Source organism: Strongylocentrotus purpuratus, unplaced genomic scaffold (genome assembly GCF_000002235.5).
Source record: "Strongylocentrotus purpuratus isolate Spur 01 unplaced genomic scaffold, Spur_5.0 spur5_scaffold_12, whole genome shotgun sequence".
In the NCBI taxonomy this organism is placed as follows: Eukaryota; Metazoa; Echinodermata; class Echinoidea; order Camarodonta; family Strongylocentrotidae; genus Strongylocentrotus; species Strongylocentrotus purpuratus.
Genome location: NW_022145597.1, coordinates 20,299,278 through 20,325,704, shown reverse-complemented (window position 1 = coordinate 20,325,704; position 26,427 = coordinate 20,299,278). Strand labels below are relative to the sequence as shown.

The following is a 26,427-nucleotide window of genomic DNA, read 5'->3' as shown; positions in this document are numbered from 1 at the left end:
TCTGTTTTTCTCAAGTTTGCTACTTCTCTTGAAACTTGCTCCACTTTTGTTTCATCTTCATTCCCTCTCATAGCTTGCAAGTTCTCTTTTTCTTCCTTTCTTACTCCCTTGCCATCTTTCTCACATCTTCCTCTTACTTTCCATTCTACTTGTCACTTCTCACTAATTTTGCTACTTGTTGCTCAATCCCAATTTTCAGTGTTTTTTTTCTTCCCCCATCTGTTTCTCAAGTCCTTTTTAATACACTATTCCGTCTCCTATTTTTCTCCAGTTCTCTCTCCCTCCCCCCTCTCTCTCTCTCTCTCTCTATCCCACCTTCCTGTCTACTTATCTATTTATACACTCCTTCACGTACCCCCCCCCCTTCTTTTTTTTTTACTGTCTGCCTCCCCTCTGATGCAAGGAAAACACCCTTTTAATAGTAAAATTCACACAAGAAGTGAAAATAATGAAAACAAAAACAAACAATAGCTATATTTCAATAACTATATATTTACTGGCCACATCAACATCATACACTCTCTTTTTCTTGAGAAAAGCAGAGAAAGTGTCCATATCAAATATGGCAAATATCCATCATATATTACACAAGGAAAATGTTTCACCACAAATGCACTTGCTAGTGTATAAACCCACATCAATAATATCCTCTTCCATGAACAACATGAATGACATAACAGCTGTTTGGAGCCAGTAGGGTGTTAACTTGTATTATTTTGTACAGAGTAAATGCCCTTCTGGTTCCAAACAGAGAATGTTAGGGTACATGAACATGTATTTGCCATAAAGTACATGTACATGAATCACAGCAGTCGCTGAGATTCCAGCTTGCACAGTGCACATGCAAGTACCCTGCCACATTAACAGAATCTGCGAGATATGGCTCTTTAGAAATTGATTGTATTCTTTGGTAGAATTAAGGGTTGATTCCTTTTCTCACTGTTTCACACAATTTTACAGCTATACGGCAGAATTTCCATTGAGTTAACCTCAAATTACATGTAATGACACAAATCAATATGGGAATTGCAAAAATTATAAGCTTAATGATAAATTTCTGTACTAAACCATTTTCTCTTGATAAAAGAGACTAAATTATATATATGGAAATAATGGAATTTATTTTCAAAAACAAAAGGGTTGCAATGAACATCCCACTTTCAGGTTAAGAATACAGGTACATTCATATGTACAACACTAAAGTTGACTAAACTATTGATGTTTATGTGTTGTTTTTTTCTTCAAATTGTTCTTTTGAAAGTACCTGATGTTAATTAAGGATGGACAACTGGGCATATTACATAGCTCCATAAGCTCACAAAATATCAATGAAGGAAGTAAAATGATTTATGTCAGATAAAGTGACTCCATGATGATGAACCATCATTTCCCATAGGCATGTTGAATTGTCAATCCACTGCATAAAAGGATGTCTCAGATCTGGTAGATATTTTAATGTTCTGTTGGGCAGGTCTCCTGGCAAAGCATTGTAGATGAAGGAGAGGAATTGCAAACAGCATACTGGAGGTGTCTACTTTACATTCACACCGGCTAATGACTCGAGTCCCTGTGAGATAGAAAGAGATAGATAGAGAAAGAGGGAGAGATAGAGAGAGAGAGAAGCAGGAGAGAAGACAGAGTCAGAGAAAGGAGCGAGAGGAAGACAGATGATCAGTGTCAGATAATCGCGCTTACTTATGTCATACAACACTAAATCCTATGAACAGAAAATACATTTTTTACACTGGCTTGGAGCCTACAGAAAATCTGTGTTTAACTAAAATTATATTATACTTAATATTAAACACTGGAGATAAACAGCAAAGATGATGTTAAAATTATTCCGTTATTATAACTCATGTATTTGTCCTTGTAAATTTTGACCTTTAACCCTAAAAAGGCCGGGCTATTTGAGGTCTTAATACGACCCGGGGGGGGGGGGGGGGGGGGGGGGGGGGGGGGGGGGGGGGAGCATTATGGCCCGGATTGGCCCCACCCCTAAGATCTCGTTCTAGGAAGGTCCAATTAATGTGAAAATTAGCACATGGTGATAGATTGAAGGATATTGAATAAGATGGTAATGTTTATTTTATTTTATGTTTATTTATTTTTTTTATTAATATTTTTATGATAATTTCAATTTTTTGGGGGAAATATACTTACACACAAACATTTGTGAGAATTACATATTTTGATAGACATGTGATGATATTTTGTCACCCAACACCTTAACCATAGGTCCCCCCATCCCCATAACAAATTTGGTATCAAAATGTGCAGGAGACATGAGGGAAAACACTAATGAAATTTCAGCGCCAAAGGTTCAGGGGTTTTGATGCAGCGGCAAAAAAAAAAATCGACAGGGGGGGGGGGGCGGGCCATTTATGCCCCCCCAGCCTTTTTAGGGTTAAGAAAGTCCAGAGGGCATTACATATTTACCTTTGCTTTCCAGTATTTGCCTGCAATTTTCTTATCTCTCATGATCATTGTGTAGTCGAATCGTGTGTAGGCTGTTCTCCTTGCCTGTTATAAAAACAAATTAATAAGGAGTGAGTTTACTCTACTTCGAAATAGATTCTAGACTCTTTCTTTAGGATCTTGAAATTTGAAACTGCAAAATCGATGACCATGAAGCATGATTCATGATTAAGGGCCAAACAAAGTTAAAACTGAAACTGAAAGTTAAAGTGAAAGTGGTGGCTAAAAATTGCTTTTGAGTTTTGATGACATAATTTGCACATTTCGCTGTCTACATTAGTCTAGATTCTGTTTTCACCTATCAGAATTCAATGATCGAGTCCATTTTGTACATCACATGGTCTTGATTAATGATTGCCACATTTTTAAACCCAGTCGGTTGATTGAGGAGGCGAGTTGGCTCAGTCGGTAAAGCGTCTGCCTGTCGAACCAAAGATCCCGGGTTCGACTCCCACCGAGGCGGATGACTGAAGTCTGCGTTGTGTGCTAACGTGCCCCTTCCCTTGTTCATAGACGCAGGAGGTTATGTCAAGTGGAAAACACTCCGTCCCTCGGATAGGACGTTAAATGGAGGCCCCGTGTACAGGAGAGTCACGTTAAGAACCCATTGCACTTTTCGTATACGAGTAGGGGGAAACCTCGGTGTAATGGTCCACCTGCACACCCCAATCAGGCCGGGCGCTAGTGTAGTTCCGTATCCATTTTGTTAGCAGCTTAATATCCATCATTAGCAAAGGAGTTTTAGCCCAATTTTTTACTCATTTTAATCATAATCATATAGACTAGGGTCTATCGCAATTTCCACCTGAATTTGGATCACATCCGACATCAGGAAGCCTCCGTTTAGGGCTTGGATGTCGACGTAGTCGCTCAGTACCGTCTCTACGCTATAGCTCCGCACTTCAAACTGAAGCTATCAGTCCAAAAATATGCAGACTTCTCGAATGGTTTATGTATTACGAGCATCCACGATACCATAAACCATACGAGAAGTTTGCATAATTTTGGACTGATATAATAGCTTCAGTTTGAGGTGCAGGACTACAGTGTAGAGACGGTACTGAGCAACGACGTCGAAATCGAAGCCCTAAACGTAGATCTAGGCTTCCCGATGTTGGATGTGATCCAAATTCAGGTGGAAAATCTTTTTAGTCTAGAGTAAAGGAGCCCGTTTTCGGCCACTTAAGACAAAATCCTTTTTTTAGGACCCTTTACTTCCTATTTATTATCATTTTTTGTTCAAATCATGAAGCAAATATTATTATTATTTAAACAAAAAAAGAATCCCAGAAAAAAATCACGAATTGCCATGACAATATTCATTTCAATTTTCACTGTTTTGGAGCCGGTTATCGGCCGAGCGTTTCAGTTTACGGCCGCATGTACAAAGTCAATAGGAAGCGCTCGCGCGCGCCGTGCGTTTCCGCGCTGATGTACAGCACAAGCGGGCGGAGCAGATATCCCACGCCGGAGCTCCCTGGTGCTCGCTTGGCCGAAGACAGGCACAGCGGTGATCGGAAGTTTGAATCTGAATTAGACAGACATATCGTGTGTGCGTGGCAGGGTCCGGCTGCATTGATTTAATACATGCGATGAGATACTTTTGAGCTTGCGACTAACACAAAATCGGGCTCTAAATCTGAAAAATACTTGAAATAAAGCGGATTTTATGGTACCCATATTTCTTACATACACGCGTAAGATACTCGATTTTTCAGATTTGGGTAGCGGGACCGCCGATTACATCGCTAAAATGTGATATTTTAGGATATATTTTTCATTGCAAATGTGGTTCTTCAGTGACACTGGCATGGTATGGTATGAGTGGGATATGTGTTAGGCCATGTAAAATTGATTACATGTTGATCGTCCAGATTTTTTGAAAAAGAGGAGGAGGGTGTACCATGTTATTTGATATTTGATATTTCAAAATGGCCGCTCAAAATGGCCGCTCGGTACATTTTCCCTGACAGTCGAGGCTATTTTTTTTCAAGATGGCCGCCGACAAATTTTTTTTTTTAAATCAGAAATAGAGCCATTTTAGCAGTGTTTTTCATGTTTTTTTTCTTTCAAAAAAAAAAAAAAATAACAAAAAAATCCAAAAAAAAATTCAAAAAAAAAAAAAAAAAAAAATAACAAATGACAAAAAATAGGAGGCGGCCCCAAAAAGGAAGCGGGCGGGGACGATCAACATGAAATCAATTTTACATGGCCTTATGCTATTATGCGATGTATTTTAGAGTGATTTTACCTTGCATCCAACCAATCGGCCGAAAACGGGAGCTGGCCGATTACGGGCTCCTTTACTCTAGAGTAGAGTCTCCGGTTTGCGGCATCGCCCGGTTTGCGGCCAGGGGTATTTGTTTTAAAAATAAAATGAATATGACTCGATAATAATCATTGAAAGCTACCATGGATTCCACGGTAAGTTCTGCTTTGCCGAAAACGTCCGTAGCAGGTGCTCCTGTCGGTACGGAGTATCCGTCAGCGATGTCGGAAATCTACGGCACCAGTCGCCGATGAAAATTCCAGCAGGTGCTAACTTTTTAGTTAAGAGATCGAGGCATGACTAGATCAATATTGTAGCTCTATTTGTCCGATATTTGTCCGATTGGAGGTGAAATTTGATGTTTTTGTGGAAGTATGATGGCTGTGGTCTGTCTCCTATCGCAGATATTTTGATTGTGCCACCGCATGGCCAGTTGCATGGGGTGGCCGCAAACCGGCACGTAATTACGTGTTTTTTCTGGTTTAATACACACATAACATGCGGGATCGTGTATGATGGTATGTGTGCTGATGTGTGTACCCGCTATGACCCGATAGTTTCTAGTAGTACTTACCCCCGGATGGGATGATCCATTCGAGGAAAAGGTGAAATTGTTTAAAACTTGACAAATTTACCGTAGCAACAGATAAACATGAGAATTTGGGTTACCCGTAGTAATTTGGTACATGCTTTCATCGTGACGTAGCGCATAAAGCTTTGTGACGTACGCGTGCCGCAAACCGGTAATGCGTGCCCGCAAACCGGGGAACACGAAGCATTTCGAAACGTGGTCAATGCTGACCACGCTGTGGGTCAGTTAGGTTATTTGTGACTTCTATTTAATAAGTAAGTATATGGACTCTTTATTGAGGGTATTGAAGTATTCTGTGAGTATTCCAATAAAAATAGAATCGGCAGTTCCCGCCGATCGGCCGCAGACCGGAGCCACTACTCTATATGATTATGATTTAAATGAGTAAACAACTGGGTTAAAATTCTCTTATTTAGAATGGATATTAAACTGCTAAAAAATGGATACGCAACTACACTAGAGTATACGGCATCTGCAAGAATCTTCAGTATTGAAGGAGGCAGATTATCTTGAAGAAGAAGAAGAAGATTGCAGTGGACTGGAAGTGACGGTGGCTCTGCTCTGCAGCCATGCCAGTCACCCCGGCTACGCGGCTTCACAGACTGGCTACAGTAGGATCGTGTGTCATGTCATTCACAAACAAGGCAAGCCATTGAACTCTTTTTCACATTCATCAAATATCACATTTTCCGACCTTAACATATTACTTTACCTTTCCGCCATGCTGCAATTTCTGTACAGTTATAGTAAGACCACCTACAGCAGTTACACATCCACAAATAATGGCCAAACCGGGGATTATTTCCCACCACATCTTGCCTAAATCTCCCGAAAATATGGCAAATACTCTTAGCTGAAGTTAGCAGCTTAATTTGAGCTCGATATCTGCGGATCGAACAGATCACATATAGATTTCTACGTTTGAGTCGAGTTTGAGTTTGAGTTTGAGTTTGAGTTTATTAACAACAAAATTAATAACAAGTAAAACATAATGTATCAAGCATGATTACATAAAATATAAGAATACACAAGATCGATAACATTACGCATGAATAATATAAATATTGTTTTACAAAGTATGTCGTACAAATGGAATAAAATATTATGTGTACACTTTTGTTGTTAAAGGGGTACCAGAAGTTAGCACAAGTGCTATAGTCGAGTCTGGTTCCCTGTCTTTGGCAAGAATTTTAAAACTATTTTGTTTTGTTTACTATACTACATTATATACATGTACATAAACTATATAAGTAAACAAAGAAATAGAATAGTCATTTAGAAATATTCCTTACTAATGTGTGTCGACTTCCGTATCAAAACCAAACATACAGTAATATAAGAAATATATCATTATCTAGTGATCTTTTTAGAAATTCTCTAATCTGAGATTTCTTTTTGCCATTTTAAGAAGTCTTAACTTTTGTTTAACTCAAAGTATTTAGATGTTTCGTTAACCCTTCCGAAAAGCATTTTTAGATCGTGTTCCTAAATCGTATGAGTATATTCCATATTTTCACGCCCATAAATGATATTGAGAATTGACCTTGTGTGGTTTTGCATTTAGGCAGATATATAGTTGTCCTTGTTCTTTGCCCCGGCCTTGTGCCATATACGTTGACTTAAAAACTTAAAAACTACTACATCTCCCCCCCCCCCGGCCCCTCCGGCTTGAAATAAAAAGATATGGTAATGCTACCACTTGACCCACAACTCATTATCGTTTGAAGCTACTTAATATTGAGCCTTGGCTTGGCTCAATTTGATATGGAGCTATAGGCTCTATATGGTTAACAAAACGGTCTTCATTTCTACGGTTACTATTTTACTTACTTACTTACTTTAATACACGATGTTGTAGGTCTAAGCCTGTTCATCGATCCAGGATTCTTCCATTGTTACTGCGATTTGTGGAGGGAGGAGGTTGTGTTTTTTTTAACATAAGATTCAAAAAGTGTTTCGAAAATATTGTATGCAATATATATAATATTTATATATGTGCAGTGGCGGATCCAGGGGGGAAAAGGTGTAAAAACACATCATTTTTTTACCCTTTTTTGGAGATGGGCCCCCTCCCCTTGCGCTCAAGGGGGGGGGGGGGGGGGAAGCGATTTTTCAAATTTCCGAGGGCCAAAACAAAAATTCAAAGTGCTCACTATTTACAGACTTGAGAGAGAGGTAGAGAGAGAGAGAGAGAGAGAGAGACACAGAGAGAGAGAGAGAGAGAGAGAGAGAGAGAGAAAGATAGACAGAGACATACATGCTAATTAACCGAAATTTTGGAGCATCATTCGAATTGTAGATCCCTCACGTTAAAATTAAATTTTTCTGTAATCTTTCCTAAATGTTTAAATTGGCAACACAAAGTTTGCATAAGTGTTGACTGTATTTCAGTTTCAGGATATTGCCAGGATTGAGGTGTTAGACAATCTCGTCCATAGATCATCGAGTCTGCAATTTTTATCCTTATAATCCAGGAAGAAAATGTATTTTTGGCAAGGGAAGGGGGACATTCCTTTTGCCCATCTCTTCTTAATATTATCCATCTCTTCTCAATATTATCACAAAGCCCCCCCCCCCCCCCAATTAGCACAGTTTTCATTTCCCCTGTTCTTCTTATATCATTTATTGATATTTCCGAATAGCAATGTTAGAAATAAACTTTGCATTCCTTTATCACTATGCATCCTAGACCTTCATCTTAGGCGTATATAGATCTGAAATTGGATCTCCATCTAAACAATTTAAAAGGTGACATTAGGGGGCAGAGAGAGAGAGAGAGAGAGAGAAAGAGAGAGAGAGAGAGAGAGAGAGAGAGCACTGCCATCAATTAGGGGGATCCACATTCTTGAAAGAATATGGGTTTTGTAATATTCGAATTGAGCTTTTCTTGAGCGGGTTCAAATACACAAACAAATTAGAATATATTCAGAAATATTATTATCATGAGACAGAACATACGTGCTTTGAACAAAGTAAATTTCTTTCCAGAACCTAGAATATAATGTAAATACTCTTTTTAATAAAATAGAATAACAAATAAAAATGTTTATTAAGTCAAAATGTCCTCCCCTCTCCCCTCCGCCTATTTTTGCAGTACCCCCTTGCAAATTTTCCTACCCAGCATCAGATAGGTAGATGCACAAGAAATTGTGAGTTTGAGAAAATACAAATGCCAAAATCTGCCGCTCGTTTGCTAATAGGCCTGTTTACTAATGATATGCGAGTGACGTCATAATCCCTCGCACCCTAGCGATTGTTACTACGTAGGGCAAGCTTTGCGTGGTGCGGCACGGTCGCCACATTGTTTTTCCATGCCCGCTACGCTATACACATACAAAGCCATTGCTAGCGACCGCGACGTTTTTTCACCCTAATTTCTACAATGGCATCGCCTTCGACATCGAGTTGTAGTTCCAGCAAGCCGTTTTCGCAGTGGACAGTGAAGGAGCTCACCGATTATTTAAGAAAGAGAGGAGTTACGACATCAGGGTACAACAAACAGAAACTAGTTCAACTTGCGACTGCTGTGGCCGATATCGCTTTGCCCCAAGACCCGGACCTTGCGAGCTTCGACTCCGCACGGTCGCTGCGGGAGAAGTTGGAGCGTGCGGGGTGCTCGTTCGACGACCCAATGAAAATCACCGGCTACACCGAGAACTTTGAAAGTATACCAGATTTCGGATTATACGACATTTTCAACTACCTGATAGTAAATAGAACTGACTACGACAGAAAGAAACTCAAAGCATATAAATCGTTTGAGGACTATCGTCTATTCTTAATCCATATTTTACACTTCTCCAGGTTCGTCTTTGGTTTGGGGAACGGGATGAAAAACACACCATTCATATGGGGTCTGTCTGCGTACCGTGAATCGCTGTTACACGTGCCGTAACAGCAATGCTTACCTCCCATTTTTGCGATATTTCGTCGGATTTCGGAAAATAAAATCGAAGATTTGTCATGTACAACTGAGAAAAACTATATTTATTTTAATTATATACCCTAAGGTTGGAAAACAAACAGTTTTAAACGAAGTTTATTAGGACGATGATCAGCCTTTTTTTCCTCGCATTCCCCACATCGCCGTATACAAAGTGTGTGTAGCAGGGCCGTAGCAGTCGACACTGCGCTCGGTTTGTTTGCCAGAGCTTACAACCGTGTGCAAATTTAAAGGTCCGTGAATACATTAGTAAACAGGCCTATTGCTTCCTCGCTTGTACAGTTAAGTATAGATAAATATGGGCGGTGAGGGGCACAATATTACGTATATATACGCCAATTAATATTTACAATTTTTGTGTCATTTTAAATTGTTATTTTTTCTCATATAGTTTAAGGTGGACCTATAGCAATTTTTTATCAAAATAAAGTTGGTTTCGAGCAGGCGCGTACGCAGGGGGGGGGGGGGGGGGGTGGTTGGGGTTAACCCCTCCCCCTCAGTTTTTGTTATGTGTATGTTTTTGGGAACCCCCCTCCCCCTTTGAGTTATGATTTTAAAAAAAATCCCAAATGGATGACCTTAAAGAGCTAACCACCCCCCCCCCCCCCCAACGGAACGGAATGTCGATCGGTCAATTTTTCTAATTTCGGGACAAAAAACAAAAAAAAATATGTCCTCTGTCCTCTGCACTTCTCTGCTATTTTATGATATCGTAAAGACCTCAAGACGTTAGTGCTTCTAATGCCTCAGTCACACCTTTGCGTATTTGGCTTGCGTATTGCTGCGTATTACCCGAACGCAGGCAAAGGCAGTCATTCCCAATAAAGCGCAATAAAACGTGCTCCCTACGTACTCAATACGCAGACTAGCGCAAATGCCTGCGTTGCTCGCTCGCTTGTTTTAAATTTTTCTAAACTATCGCAAGCAAACGCAAGGTCAAATCACATACGATCGGATACGAGTGGCAACCAGTGAATGCGAGCGACAGCGAGTGGCTTAGCGCAGGTATACGCAATGAAACGCACCTCTTTTTTCGGAGCACGTGTCACTGCCTATAGCTACGTTTCCGGCACGATTTACCTCGCTTTAGCTCGTTGTCGTACGCATGCTTGCGCGTATTGTTGCGCTGTTGCTCGCACACCGCTCGCAGCAGCAAGAACCCTTGCGATTGCCGCTCGCTGCGCTGCGTGTCTAGCTCGTACGCCGCTCGCTTTAGCTCGAAGTCGCTGGTTGCCGCTCGCTTTAGCTCGCTATCACTGCGATTAGTTGCCTATGCGCTGCATATCGGGGCGGGGCGCCTCACGGGTTGGAATCATACCGCAGTCAACATTTGAAGAAGATACACAAGAAGATGCAGAAAGCCAGTCATTGGTCCAGTCATTGCAACAGTCTTTTTGTTGAACTCTTAGGAATAATGTTTTAACTGAGATTTTATTCTTCGCGAGAACTGTGATAACTGACAAATTAAACTGTGAGGAAACGGTTGCTGAAGGTCAGGTAATGTCGTCAATGCCGAGGGTTTGGGCTGGTGATATCCAGAGCATCTGGCCTGCATGACTCCAACATTTAAATCTTTGACTCCTGCCAGGGAACAGAACTAGCAGCCCAGGACCAAAATCCAATTGAAACCAGTTGAAATCTCCAACTGGTTTCAATTGGTTTCAACTGGTTTCAATTGGTTTCAATTGGTTTCAATTGGTTTCAATTGGAATAGAAAATTTCCAGTTGAAACCAATTGCCGAACTGGAAATGGGTACTCATTTCCAGTTCAAACCAATAAGAAGTGCAACTGGAACCAGTAAGATAATTTTTCCAGTTACTCAATTGGTTCCAGTTAGAAGTCATTTCCAGTTACCCAACTGGTTCCAGTTAGAAGTTCAACTGGAAACAATAAGATGATTTTCCTGTCACTCAATTGGTTCCAGTTAGAATTCATTTCCAGTTACCCAACTGGTTCCAGTTAACATTAATTTCCAGTTAGAAGTCATTTCCAGTTACCCAACTGGTTCCAGTTAGAATTCATTTCCAGTTACCCAACTGGTTCCAGTTAAAATTCATTTCCAGTTACCCAATTGGTTCCAGTTATAATTCATTTCCAGTTACCCAACTGGTTCCAGTTAGAATTCATTTCCAGTTACCCAACTGGTTCCAGTTAGAATTCATGTCCAGTTACCCAATTGGTTCCAGTTAGAATTCATTTCCAGTTAGAACTCATTTCCAGTTACCCAACTGGTTCCAGTTAGAATTCATTTCCAGTTTCCCAACTGGTTCCAGTTAGAATTCATTTCCAGTTACCCAATTGGTTCCAGTTAGAATTCATTTACAGTTACCCAACTGGTTCCAGTTATAGCATTCATTTTCAGTTACCCAACTGGTTCCAGTTAGAATTCATTTCCAGTTAGAACTCATTTCCAGTTACCCAACTGGTTCCAGTTAGAATTCATTTCCAGTTACCCAATTGGTTCCAGTTAGAAGTCATTTCCAGTTACCCAACTGGTTCCAATTGGAAAATATTTCCAGTTACCCAACTGGATCCAATTGAAACCAGTTAATTTGCATATTATCTGCTTGTGTGCAGATCAATGTTTTATGTAATTTATGTTGATTTACAATGTATTTATTGATTAATTTTTATTTGCAAGTAATGCATTTGTTTTAGATAAATATAAAGAATAATTAGCAATGATGAGCATGTTCATTAGTAACATATTTGTTTAATTACACAGATTAAAAGTTGATTAGTAAAACACTAACCATGTACAAAATACATCAAATACAAACATATATAACCAATGCCTTCCTTGTTATGTATATTATATGATCTGCATATTATAATGCCCTTTACATTGTACTTAATGTAGACACATATAACAATACTTCTGTGTTGACATGAGCGATAATTAGTGCAAGAGCTAATTAACTTATAACTAATTAAGTTTATGCCAACTGTAAGTTTCAATTGGATCCAATTGAAACCAATTGAAACCAGTTGAAACCAATTGAAGCCAACTGGTTTCAATAGGGAAATTGGAACAACTGGTTCCAGTTGAAACCAATAAGGCAACTGGAACCAGTTGGCAATTGGTCTCAACTGGTTTCAATTGGAACCAGTTGGCAATTGGTTTCAACTGGTTTCAATTGGAACCAGTTAGCAACTGGTTTCAATTGGAACCAGTTGTTCCAATTTCCCTATTGAAACCAGTTGGCAACTGGTTTCAATTGGTTTTGCTCCAATTGGTTTCAACTGGATTTTGGTCCTGGGAGGGCTGTTGTAGTAGGCATTTATATAATTCCTTTGGACCTGTCATGACCTGCCTGAGTAGCCGAGCGACCTGTAGCCGGCTGCCTAAGACTGACTATAGGGTCTGTTCTCCTCGCCATGAACCGGGCATACACGGCGTCCTCCCCGTCCATGGCTGAATTCTGGATGCAAGGGTAGTGGGTTCTCATCAAGTTGTGCAGGCATACACATGCCTGTACCATATGGTCCTGACGGTTGAAGGGGTTTGTCGGAGAGGGGTCAGCAGGCACTGAAATCGGTTGGCAAGAATGCCGAAAGCTTGCCTGAAGAAGGTGTCCTGCTTCTCCAGTCTTTCATGTAGTCTCTGCTCTAACATTTTAGGGTTACTCTCAAAAAGTTAGTGAGTGGCTCTTGGTCCTCGTCTTCCAGCTCCCTCATCAGTTGGTCAAATTGTCCCTGGTCCTTCCTCCGGCAGATCCAGGACCGCACCCAACAACTCCGGGGATACTTCGTTGATGCAGCTGAAGCAGCAGCTTCCCTTGCTCATAATCTTTATTCGCCTCTTCTTCCTCCAACTGAACAAAAAGCTTAAGCTTTTGCAAAGCAGAGCTCTGCTGCAAGGCCATTGTTGTCATCAGATTTATTTTTCTTGTAGATGTAGAATCTTCAGAAGCTAAGATGTTTATGCCCAGTCCCGCAAAATAACTAGTATCTATACATATGCCGCAGCCCGAGCGAGCTGGTACGCTGTAGCGCGAGCTGGCACGCATCAGTACGAACAACAGACGAGCTAAAGCGAGCGAACACGCAACAAGACCAACTTGTGCGAGCGGCTAGCGAGCAGCAAACGAGCAAAGATCGAGCTACATACGCAACATGGCGAGCAAGCTGCGTATTGAATCGTACTGCTATGAGCAACAGCGAGCTATAGCGTGGTCATAGGCAACCGTAGGCAACCGTAGGCAGTCTTTGTACGATCATCATACGAGCTACCTACGAGCTAGATACGCAATAGTGTGACTGCTACCTTCAAAATTGCTGCGTATTGCTGGGCACGGCTGCGTATTGATATACCCCGCATAGCGCAGCAATACGCAGCAACATACGCAAAGGTGTGACTGAGGTATAAGCGATGTCTGGACACCATTCTGAGATTCTGAGATACATCAAAATCCAGTTTCACATTTCTATTACCGGTTTCTATTTTTCCTTTTATTTTGAGAGGGGGCCATATAGGGTCACAACAAAGTCAGATTATTGCATGTAGAAGTTTAGCATTTTTATAGTACTAACAAAGATAGTCATTAATTCAATATAATACTACAAAATTGTTTTCTTGTAAATTAACGCGGGCAAAAACCATCTACTTTCTTGAAGACAGGATTTATACAGATGTATGTAACTTGGTAATGTGCGATGAAAGCGTTTCGTTAATTCAAATATATACTATCCCTTACTTTTAGCCTACTTACTATTATACAAGCTTTGATTTTTAGTGGACCCCTTAGTTTCCAATATGATTTGTAATGTAAGTTGTTGGAAACAGAAATAAAATTGAATTGAATAAAATTGAATTTGAATGCTGAAACTGTATTTTAAAGCACAAGAAATCTTTCCTGTAAAATAATTGATATCGTGAGTTTTGTCTTGCAAAATGGACTGGAAAAGATTTCACCCCTCCTTTGAAAAGATTAGTAAACATTATATTTTGGATATTGGGAGGGTGAACACTGCATTTGAGAGCACCTACAAGCTGATAGATTGATCGCAAAGTTATCAATTGTCTTGTGAAGTCTTTTGCCCCCTACCCCTGTTTCGGTCGACATAGAAATGGGCCCTATGTTATACGGCCGATACATCGCTGGACGAATTGTCCAGGATACGTCTACATTGCAACATGCACAAAATGAATTGCATGTAAGAACCAACTGCTCTAGAAGAAACTACGTGATCGCGGGGCACTCATCGTGAGTAATGTCAAATTGATTGTCAATTAAAACCTCCGAAATGGTAAGTAGATGTACTTTCCTTATTCCTATATCATTTATATGAAGTATTTCATGTTTTTAGAATCCTTGTTTAATATTACAACTGATAAATCTCTCTAATTTGTCTCTTTTACAGCATAAATTAAAGTCGTCGCAGAGAGAGAAAGTTCGGCAGTTCATTGCGTTCACAAACACGGGAGAGAAGACTGCCATTTACTGTTTACAACAACACGACTGGAGGCTTGATATAGCTTCAGATAATTATTTCCAGAAGCCAGATGTATACTATAGAGAATCCAAAGCAGCAGTTGACAAAAAGACTCTTGAACAACTGTACAAAAGATATAAAGGTAATTATTGACCTTGTCTTGTCTATTGTCTGTAAAAAAATGTAATAAATAATAAGAAAATCAAACAAACATGACGAGCACGACTATGAATATTGTCCACTGTCCAGTTATGACATGTCGTTATTGAGCAACAATATTCAGCGCTAGTTCAGAACTGTGACCATACTTTGGACCTGTGACTCCGGTGTGGAGATATCCTACTAGATCTATATAACATGCCAAAAATCAACTAAATCTTCATCAATTGTTGAAATATTGGTCATGATTTAAAAGTCGTTATCTTTCCTAATCCTGATTCCTACCTGTTTTGTGTTTTAATTTTTAAAGTATTTTCTAACAGTTTTCACGGCAAACCGCTGCACAACACAAGTGCATACTGACAGCGAGATGCGTGAAGTTAGCGACTGTAATCTCAGATCCTCATTGAATTCATGCAAGTAATTCACGTTATGATGATGATCATCATCATTACGGTCGCTAACTTCACGCAGGCACGCCCCTGCTCGAAACCAACCGTCGGTATGCACTTGTATTGTGCAGCCTCTTGGGTTTACTTTTGACATTAACTATGCAAAATATGTGCTGTAGCTGTTTACAAATTTTGCATTAGTCAAACTACTTTAGGGGGTCCCAACAGCTACAGATACAGATTTTGCAGAGTTAGTTGTATTTCATAAAAGAAGAGGTGGAATAATACACCAGTTTACAGTTGTATCAGTGCGCATGCGCAGACAGTTGACCTCGGGTCATTGGCCCCGGAAGCGGGGCCAATAACCTTTGACCAGTGGTATTTATGCGTAAATTAAGATTGCGCCCATGCAAATGATGATGTGCGCGCACAACGGCAGCGCGTAGGGCAGTGATATTATCAAAATTTGCATGGGCGCAATCCTAATTTACACATAAATACATGACCTCTTGGTCATTGGCTTTGTTTAAAATGGCGCACACAACTGTAAACTGGTGTATTGTTTGAAATGGAAGTGTCATTCTAAATTCTATAGGAGCATCAGTCACCCTTGTTTTAGCATAAAATTTGAGCCCTGCAAACCTATACCAGGAAACAGAAAAGAGAGCCCTCAGATTGGATAACCCAACTTGAGTAGTGTATACAACACGCCCTTAACACTGAACATAATGTGGAGACGAGTCAGCTCATATCACTGACTTGAATCTTAAGCCTCGTGAAGGAAGATAGGTGAATGAATTCCTCTGGATTAGGAGGCTTAATCCGTTGATAATCCTGAACTAAATGGGGATTCTGGATCATCCTTGTCACCTGTCTTTGACCCCAAATGACCTCTAGGCAGCAGGCTGCAAGAAACTGTGCAGAGAAATCGTTCATTTTTAATAAGTTCACAAAGGAGTGGACGAAAGCTTGCCTGCTACATGTACATCTTAAAGGTTGCTAGAAGTTTAAACTACGTATTTGTCATGGCCTAGATGAGAAGTCACCAGACTATGAAGCTCATGGTTTTGCATATATATTCAGTGCAGGAATTAAATACCTGCCATTGCACTAATTTCCTTAAACATAACATTTCACCAACATGATTTGATGCTCTCTACCCAGGTGGGTGAAGTAATTGCGCTCCCAGGAGAAAGAAGGTCCACAAAATAATACTTGAACACTTAATAAATAATAAAATAATATTTAATTTTTATATACCAGTAGCGTTTAATATAAATGTCTCTAAGCGCTTTACAAATATACTATTACCCTGGGTAGTTTAACTAAAACCAGGGTAAATAATATAATTCTCGCTACCCTAAATAGGTACGAAAATCTCGAAATTCGCGAGACGAGGTAATTTTCACTCTCTCGGGTCGTCACTACAAGTTCCGGTATAGAGTCCCATCCCAAGTCACGGCCTTCATCCACCCCCATTTTTCAGGGTTCTTATGCTTGGAATCATGAGCCCAGCACTGTGCAGCCTCACAAAAGAAAACCATCGTCACTGTTGTCAAAAGACGCAAAAAACAACGAATGAAATGTTCAAATAAACGTTGAAATATTTGCGAAAAAAAAAACAAGACCGAGCAGACGACATATTCGGTGCATACACGTTGTGTGGCGACGGCGTTTTACGTTTGCGCTATCGCGCGCCTGCACAGGAAGCTGTAATGTCGAAAAGCTATCCCATAATGCAATGCGCGTTTTCAGGATTTTCCCCGGATCTCGGCAGAATCGCTATTTGGGGTAGCGAGAATTGCAGCAATGGCCTTCAAGGAAAGCAATATTAATCCATTGCCTACTGTAGTACTGGAACCGGGTAGCTCCTGTATGGGAATCAAATAATTCAGTAGTTAATGGGCTAATGCTAGTGAGGCTACCCTGCTGTTGCTTTCGGTGTTGCCATCCTCATTGGAGCTATTACCATTAGTAATACATCTGTAGTATCCTTCTCATTAGTGTGACTATTACTATTAGTATTTGTTATTATTTTTAATTTTTTTGATGCAGGGCTCCACACTTACATTTTTGGAAGGAGGACGGGATTGGAACTTTTTACAGTCTGTATATACTAATTTTCAAGATGTTGGGGGTGCGGACATAGATTGTGTGCGCCCCCATGTGTCCTGGGTGCCTGTAAGTGTTCATCCCTGTTAATGTCATTATTATCTCATTCAATCATGTATTGATTTATTTCAGATCCACAAGAGGATGATAAGATCCTAGCGGAGGGGGTAGCTAAGTTCTGCGAGGACCTGAACCTCGATCCTGCCAGCAGACCTGTCCTCATCATCGCATGGAAGTTCAAAGCAGCCACCCAGTGTGAATTCACGCGTAAAGAATTCACTGATGGCATGACAGAGTTAGGGTGAGATTCAATAAATGCTATGATTTCTTCGGTGGTTGTAGAGGTTTTTCCCTGATGAGGGAGCCAGAACGGCATTAAGCCTGTGTAGAAGGTGTAACTTAACCCCCATGGCTTTGAGCAGTTGATGCGCTTCTTGACTGTTTTTTTATATGAATTTTGAAAATTATTTTTTGTGGAATCCGATTGTTTACATTTTGCTGGTCCAAATAATGTTATTTGTTATTACTTAATTTTATTATAAGCGTTCAAACCCACTTTTCTGTCTGTAATTAACTTTGATTAAAAATACAGAGCAGAACCAAGATAGCATTAAAATTATTTAATTTCCAACATGTAGAAAATATTCATCACCCCTGGACTAGATACCACAAACCTAACCCTTACCTTTGCCACAAGCCAAATTGAAACCCCAAACATTAGCTATATATTTGACTATAGAAAACCATGAGAAAATCTTGGCCTACTGTTTATGGTTATTCTTTTTGATATAAAGCCAGAATGGACTGCATGAATACAAGGTTAATACATGGTTATTTTTCCATAATGATACTTTGTAATACATGTTATATTTTCAGGACTCCTCAACCCTCTCTCTCTCTCTCTCTCACCCGCAAGCCTACTGTATATTTTATATTTTGTTTTTACATCAGGTGTGACTCAATACAGACGCTGAGACTAAAAATACCTACGTTGGATAATGAACTCAGGGATACGTCTAAGTTCAAAGATTTCTACCAGTTCACATTTAACTTTGCTAAGAATCCTGGCCAGAAGAGTTTAGGTAAGACTTTCATAGATATAAATCATAATCATTTTACTTTCTTTTTTCATACACTGTGGCATATTTAAATGAGGGTGCTTTAATAGTAAGAATTATCCACACAAGCTGTTTCTTTTGAACACTATAGACACAGAATGCAATAGCCAAGGGGCGTGGGACTATTTCAAAAGTTCTGAGGGTGGATAAATATATTGATGCCTGAACATATGATCTGATGATCTTTATTATTTGTTTTCTAAAATAGTGATGAATATCTTTGTCATACTATAAATTACCAGTGCCTGCATTCCATATTTCATAAAAATCTCAACTTTCAAAGTTAGATGTAGACAACGAACTGACCATTCATGAAAGCGCTCATGACTTGTTACGCCTTGGTCGAATGTCTGCTCTCAACCAGACGAGTATTAAAGGATTGGTGACATCATTTTATGAAGTACCTATTATGAGATTCAGTTGGATTCATTTACAAACAATCAATACAGTGCGCAGTCTCCATTTCTTGAAGTGCATTCCGGCCATCAAGCACCATTTTTATACTTACACCATTTCATAAATGTTTTGTTTTATTACAGTGTAACCTCATATAAGATAACCTATGTGATGAAGTTAATGCAATTGAGATTAGAATGTACTTTTTTTGGTGGACAGTTGCTAAAATCGATTTTGATTTATCATTATTGATTTACCAATAGAAGCCATTGGACCTTTCTCTTTCTATCCATTTGTTATCTAGATCTTGAAATGGCAATTGCATATTGGAATATAGTACTTCAAGGAAGATTCAAGTTCTTAGATGAATGGACGCAATTTCTCAGAGTAAGTACAGTTAGCAACCTTGAACCTTGAACCTTGAAATGATAATACCTTTCAGCAGCTCCAAGAAGCTATTGAAGAGTACCTGTCGATAAAAACACTACATTTTATTGTTATATCAAAATGATGTTACAATGAGAAACATTGTTCTAATTAAAATGTGTCCTAAAGGAACCCTACAAAATGTGATCTTTTTAAAACTCCAATACATCTCGAAACCTTAAAGCTAACTACATCAACATGTTCACTCCTTGAAAACTTTTCATCAACTTACACTACACGGTATTAAGTAACATGCACCTGCTTAATTTCATTATCATTCATAAATATTTTGCACTGGTAACATCAATATTACGTTACTTGTTAGGTAAAAATCATCATATTTGACTTTGATGTATTCAGAACAAGCCTATTAAGTTTAAACCATGCTTGTACTTTAACAAGTTCAACATTCATTTCATCAACAAGAGAAGACACATTTTTTATAAGCCATTGATATAGTAGTATCATCAGCAAACAAAATGAAGTTTCATTTATCAGAAGTATAGCGAATATTGTCAATATATAACAAAAATGAAAGAGGAGCAAGAAAGGAGGCCAGGGGATACCCAATGCCAAGTAGATTGATATTCAAAAGAGATAAAATTATAACCTGCAAATTGTTTTTGATACTGTAAATAATTTTTAGCCAGTCTAATGTGATACCTCTAATACCATACATAGATAATTTCCTTAATGGTACTTTATGGTTCAAGCAGTCGAAAGCTTTAAATAAATCTAAAAATAAGCTCACTGTGATTTCCTTGTTATTAAAGGCCAGATAAATATTGTGGAGAAACTGAATCAAAGCAGATGATGATGAGCGTGAAGCTCTAAAGCCATATTGATCAAAAAATAAATATTATGCTTCTCAATAAATATGATTATATACACATCTCTCTAGAATTTTCGAAAACGAGGGAAGAACAGATATAGGGCGGTAATTGGAGAACGACTTTTATGAATTGGAATAACCTTGGCTATTTTCATTTGGTCAAGAAAATGCCCAGTTTGTATTGAATCATTAAAAATGTTGCAAATAGAATCACAAAATGTATGTATAGTCTTTTAACAACAGGTACATGTGTATGTACCTAGTAGCAGTTTAGCTAGTGCTAAACAAGTTATTTTTTGCTTACAATATCAGTGACTTTAGCAGATTCATAGTTATGGTTGCTTTACAGGCAGTTAGTGTGTAGTCTTCCAATTTCTTAATAATAGAACTTAAGTCCGCCTGTCCATTATAGGCTTCTTTGCATCGCCTCTATATAGGTTTCTAATTTGGTCCAGTACCTCTTCCCCCATCCTATACAAAATAGATAGATGTTAACCTTTTGACTACTGAATTCCCTAACTCCCATAGGCTTAATACATGGACCACCTGGCTCCGAGAGACAGTGGGTTAATCAGTAGTGTCTAATCAGAGAAGTAACAGACAATACATGTAGCTTATCTAGCTTAACAATTAAAACTCTGTGAAGTCATTCTTGTGCACTGCGATATGTGCTGGTATGGAAAGATGACGCAGGGTGCAATGTCTCTAAGTATTTCCTGATCTAAATCTTTCAAGGTTTGATATAGGGAAGTACTTGGTTCATTAAAATATTTATATTTCCTAACAAAATTGACAATATATCAAAAACAGACTTCCTGAACAAAAACAAAAAGCTACAGTGAAATATGCGTGGGCACCCACTTACCGGTATATAAAAATACCACCTTTACGATTTCCCTTGAATTATGTTTGCCACTTAAATGTATACTGAAGCACTCTGTATGTTATTATAAAGACAACTTCTCTAGTCTCCCTTGAGTGGTCTCTATGAAGAGGTTTCATCAATAGAGGCATATGTTCTGGAGTTTTGAAAATACATTTACATAGGTCATCTTTTATTATAGGGTAAACATGACAATAAGAGGGTTCCGTCCACCCTATCGGGTTATTAGATGGAAAATATGTATAAAACCATATATGCAAATTATATATTACTTAATAATCCATCAGCATCAATTATATCTTTTACTCTAATTTAAAAGCAATGCTATTCATATGATGTATGTCGTTATTGTTGTTGGTTTAATGGCAATTGTCCATCCCTCTAATGGCTATTGTCATGTTGCAACAACAAATTTAATTTATAATTCTACACCAAAATATAGAATATAGAGATGTGCAATTTTAGAATTTTGAGTAAGAAAACACCAGGCATGTTGCGAGCAGTTTCCTAATTTTTGAAATATTTTTTTAATTTTTATTAGGAGCATCACAAAAAGTCAATACCAAGGGATACGTGGAACCTCCTGCTTGATTTCAGTAACATGATTGCTGATGACATGAGCAACTACGATGAAGAAGGTAAGTTTCAGGCAATTTTGGGGTAAAAAGGACAATATATGAAACATGAAACATTTTAAGTCCACTAATTTATGAATGATTTAATAATCGGGAAGAAGAAGGGCCCTACCCTTTTGTTGCAAGCGGGCTGTTTTTCCTTTGTGTGAAAGAAGAATACATATATCTACTTCTTAAATAGTCTTTCCAATTGAACAGAACAAAGTAAGGACAAAATGTTATAACAAGATATCAAAATTATTTCTTAAATACCGTAGCTAAGATACTGTTTTGCTTAAATTTTGTCCTTCTTCTGTCATGTATACAGTTAATGAAAAATTTAATTATTTTACTCTCCCCCAGATGAAAGATCACTTATTTCAAGACCACATGATTTACATGCACATGTAAATAACTGTTGAAATGCAGAATTGAGAAATAGATTAATTAATCCAATCAACTCTTTGAAGTTTGGGATAGAAGGCCTTATTAAAATATAGTTATCATTGGTGTTCTATCACCTCCATTACTTTGAGTTATTCTTTAATCTTGAAATTATTATTAAAATCTTTGATGCATTTTTTGCCCCAAAATTATGATTGTTTTGCCTCTCTTCATTTGTTTTTTAGGTGCTTGGCCAGTTCTAATAGATGCATTTGTAGAGCATGTTAAGCCGTCAATACCCTGTAAAAGTACGGTAGTGTGACAGCATGAAACATCTCTCCTCCTTCCTGCCGCCAGCCAGCCAATCAGTTCCTCAACAGTTACTTTCACGCTTGAATACCACGCCGAAGGATGAACGATGACGCCTTGCACGGGACGAGAGACGTAGAAAACACCTGGAAAGATTTGTGTGAAGTCGTCCGCGGAAAGGCATCGTGAACACTGTGCGTGAGGTTGCTGCATAGCCTCTATGGTTTTCTACAGAATATGTGTATTATAGAGAGCAAGTATGCCATGCTTTATACAGTGTTTGAACTTTTCTCGTGTGAAAGCAAGCTGCATGATGTTGAGACTAGAGAGAGGAGTAAATCATGTTTATATTCAGTATTGGGAGAGTTGTTGGTGTGCCACTATTTAACTGTTAAAGGACTAACTTTAAGGATGTGTCTGTTCTTGCTACACAAAACATCCTTTTCATGTTGAGCATGCACCAAGGTCGCGGTCATTGTTTTTCAATATTTTGTTCCTTCATTGCGGCCCGTGGTTTTAAAGGAAAGGAAGATTTTTATTTATCTGATTTTTGCATCCAAATGTATCTGTACTATTCTTTGTAAGTTCAGCCATCTTTCCAGTGCGGATGAGCATTTGCATTGATGATTTAATGGCCGGAGCTGAATATTTTTGATGAACTCAGGCCCTGTCTTTAATACAAAGAGATGCGACCGATCCGGATTGATCACAAGTCCTCCAATCAATCTCAAATGTACAAACTTCAATCTCTTGAGTACAGAGTTGTAATTGTTATCAAGTTGCAATCAATTTGAATTAATCACTCCTCTTTGTTAGACAATGCTGGTGTATTGTTTGGATCAGAATTTCAGTTATTGTTCAGTTTAATATCAGCAATTCTGGAAACACCATCTGTTTCCAAATGAATATACCCGTATGCCAGAAGCAGCCAGACGATGCAGGTCCACCAAGTCGGCGGCATAGCAAAGTAAATTGTGTTTTGGTTCATATACTCTGTAGGGTTTCTCTTATCTTTACATGAGTTATCTCTTTCTTCTTTCATCCTCTGTACTCTTCTCTCTTTTCTCGAACATCCCCTGTTTCTCCCTTTTGCTTGTTTCTGCCCTCTTCTGTTCTCTCATTTTCCCTACTCTTTTATCTTCAACTGTCCTCTCCTCTTTTCTGCCCATATCTCATCTTCTTTCAAATTCTCTCTTTTAAGATTTGTTTCATAATCATATTTCTGTTCTTCCATGGTGTAATTTAATTGATATTATTAATATGTTCAGGGTATCAGAGAACGTTTGTATATGGAGGAGGGGGTCAATTTGGTCTAAAACATGAAACTTTCAAGATTTTCACAAAGAAAAGTCCTTGTGGATTGCAAAAAATAGAGTGTTGTGGCAATTATGGAATCGATTCTTTTGCTGCATGAAACTTTTGCAATAGACCCTACCGCCAATATGGTGATAGACAGTAGAGGGCTACCTTTCTTCGACACTACGCAGGTGAGAACATGCACAGATACGATACTGGTGGATACGATTATACAAGGTTTCTTCTGATTTCAATTAGAACAGTGTCATCAAATTCCTGATTTTACTAAAGTATTGTTCAGGTTTCATGAACTACCCTGATGATTTTATAAAAACTATGTAGGTAACATCATAATCTGTCGCTTATATTTCATTGGCTCCTAAACTATCATTTCTATCGCACTTTCCAGTTTTCGACCCAATGTATTTGTATGGGACCTGGCAGTGCCTTTTCTCCATATACCTATGGTCAATGCTGCCCTCTGTGGCCGAATACCTTAGCGGTGATAGTGAGAATTCTTAACCACTTTTGAAGTTCTTGCACATGAAAGTTTCAGGTCTTCATCACTTGATCTACTCTTCAACTTCAGTTTTCATTTTTCTACATATACAGTCGACAGCGTCAGTCCAACTGTGTAAGAACAAAGTCCTTATAAAACAATAAAACAAGACCAGCAAAGTCACCTTGTTTTTACAATCTTTTATTTCATCATTAATCTTTACTACAAGGTTCCACTTTATGAACAGCCATCGTAAGCTCATCATATCCTCTTCATTTTACAGGTCATACACTGTCTTGCGCAACTCATTGCATTCTGTTAACAGCGGTTGTTTTAGCACATGTACATCTAACTTGGGAGGTCTGTGGAACTAAAAAAAGTCATGCATTTTTATGTTATTTTGTTAACAGGGATTGCTTTGGTACATGTACATCTAACTTGGAATGTATGTAGTACTAAATCAGTCATTATGCATTTTCATGTGTGAATATTCTGTTTTACAATTGGTTGGTCATCATTTTGTTGCATGTAAACAATGTTTTTTTTAAAGACATCATAAAAACATACAACATGTACTGAGGTCATTTTTCATGCAATATTCCTTTGTAAATGTGAGTAATTTTGAATTTCAATGCATGTCGCTGGTCTGGTGATTCTTCATTGCCATTTCAAATTGAGAGAAATCCTGTTTATTTGAGTCTGGCTTCCAAAAACGACATTGTTTCATTAGACAAGAACCAGAAAAGCATTCAAGACACATAGTAGTAGGTTTTCATGGGGAATTCGACACCATTCGGGTGTTCACCTAATAACAGGTGTTGTCAGTCACCAAGAATGGACTTCACTTTTATGACAGACTGGTCTTGTGTAATGTACTGTGTCATAGCCTACACCTTAGACAACATGCACATTTTTTGTGACTCCTTTATACATTATTCTGAGAATAAGAAATGTAATGTGCATTGGCGCTCTTTTATTGTGGCACTAATGTATGTCACCCATCATTGAGCCGAGATTGGTTAGGACCAAGGGCTCGTTCATATGATGTTGTAATCCACCATAAAAATGAAGAAAAAATAAGTGCTGCAGGTTTTTTTAAATGTGTAGATGAACTTGCAACAAACAAAAGTACTACTTGTATCCACTTAGCTAGTGTTATAAGATACAGAAGTTTGCAGCATATTACTCTTTACATCATCACAAAGAACCTGCCATGCTCTTTTCCTTTGATCATTTATTATTCAAACTGGAAAACGGCTTTAGAATTTCCTAATATTCATCGTGGAAGATCACTCAAATAAAGATTAATTAAAAATTAATTTATCATTTAACTTGGTCCCTTGAAACTTTAGACTGCTAATTATCTGTATCGAAATAGCAACATGTGTTATTTATGTTGACAACATCGTGTATCCGTGAAACCAATAGAGAATCGCCTCTTCAGCTTGATATGTAGAATTTCAGTTTAGAGGTTGAAAACAAACGCATGCTTAGAAGGAGAGATGTATCAAACAAGTCTTTAGTTGTATTGTACAAATGTATAGTAAGAAATAGTTTGGGGGATTCCCCAAGCTTGTTAATTATATCATCATCCGATTACTGCTGCAGACTCTGTATTCCCTCAGTGCAAGGGATTACAGGAGAGATCTGCATTTTAACATAACAAAGCTAGAAAATGAGAATTTTATCTTTTAGATATCGGTAGTGTAGAAATAGTAGGAAGGATGATATAGTAAGCTAGAGAGAGATGTTGGGTTGTGTATGCATTCTATATATTTGTAGACACATGTTGATTTTGGTGATGAACATATAAATTGAAATGTTATAGAGTGTGTATAAATATAAAAAAGAATGATTTCTACATTAATATCATAGATGCATATGTGTCTTTGTTTTTAATTTTTAGTCTCTTGTCTCTTGATATGTATATGAAAAGGCCAATCGAATCTTGTTTTATGACTCGCACATTTGCCACTCCTGATGATGAACAGTCAAACTGTCCGAAATGTCATGCCTCTCTCTCTCTCTCTCTCTCTCTCTCTTTCTCAGCATTCATTACATGGTTCACCAGTCTTTTTCAGGACTCCTCTCATTTTCTCTTCCCCTCTCACACTACATTATCAAATAGTCCTTCATGGAAAGTAACCAAAAGAACGCTTCTCTCTCTCATTCTCTTTTCTTTTTAATCCCCTTTCAAACCCCAATGCCCTTTTCAGGACTACCCACATGTCAAAACTGCAAACTCGAATCTTATACACACCACCACGCAAAACACAACCTTTAAAGAT

The 26,427-nt window shown here is 38.5% G+C and overlaps 1 protein-coding gene and 1 long non-coding RNA gene across 2 annotated transcripts; one reads left to right on the top strand and one right to left on the bottom strand.

Annotated features, from left to right (window-relative positions):
- Positions 1–472: 472 nt before the first annotated feature.
- Positions 473–6,205, bottom strand: LOC115922689. The gene is made up of 3 exons (XR_004063563.1): positions 6,052–6,205; positions 2,440–2,523; positions 473–1,567 (listed from the first exon to the last, which is right to left on the bottom strand). It is a non-coding gene; the product is annotated as an uncharacterized LOC115922689 (long non-coding RNA).
- An 8,227-nt stretch (positions 6,206–14,432) lies between these two features.
- Positions 14,433–26,013, top strand: LOC755694 (DCN1-like protein 1). The gene is made up of 7 exons (XM_030982056.1): positions 14,433–14,533; positions 14,648–14,861; positions 17,515–17,683; positions 18,334–18,464; positions 19,201–19,283; positions 21,579–21,675; positions 22,281–26,013. Exons 1-7 carry the CDS (start codon positions 14,531–14,533, stop codon positions 22,355–22,357), a joined length of 774 nt encoding a protein of 257 aa, XP_030837916.1. The 5' UTR covers positions 14,433–14,530; the 3' UTR covers positions 22,358–26,013.
- Positions 26,014–26,427: the final 414 nt, after the last annotated feature.

Bases quoted from the DNA above. Each gene is read 5' to 3' on its own strand.
- LOC755694 (XM_030982056.1), top strand. The intron at 14,862-17,514 runs GTAATTATTGAC...GATTTATTTCAG, and splicing joins ACTGTACAAAAGATATAAAG to ATCCACAAGAGGATGATAAG. The intron at 19,284-21,578 runs GTAAGTACAGTT...AATTTTTATTAG, and splicing joins AATGGACGCAATTTCTCAGA to GAGCATCACAAAAAGTCAAT.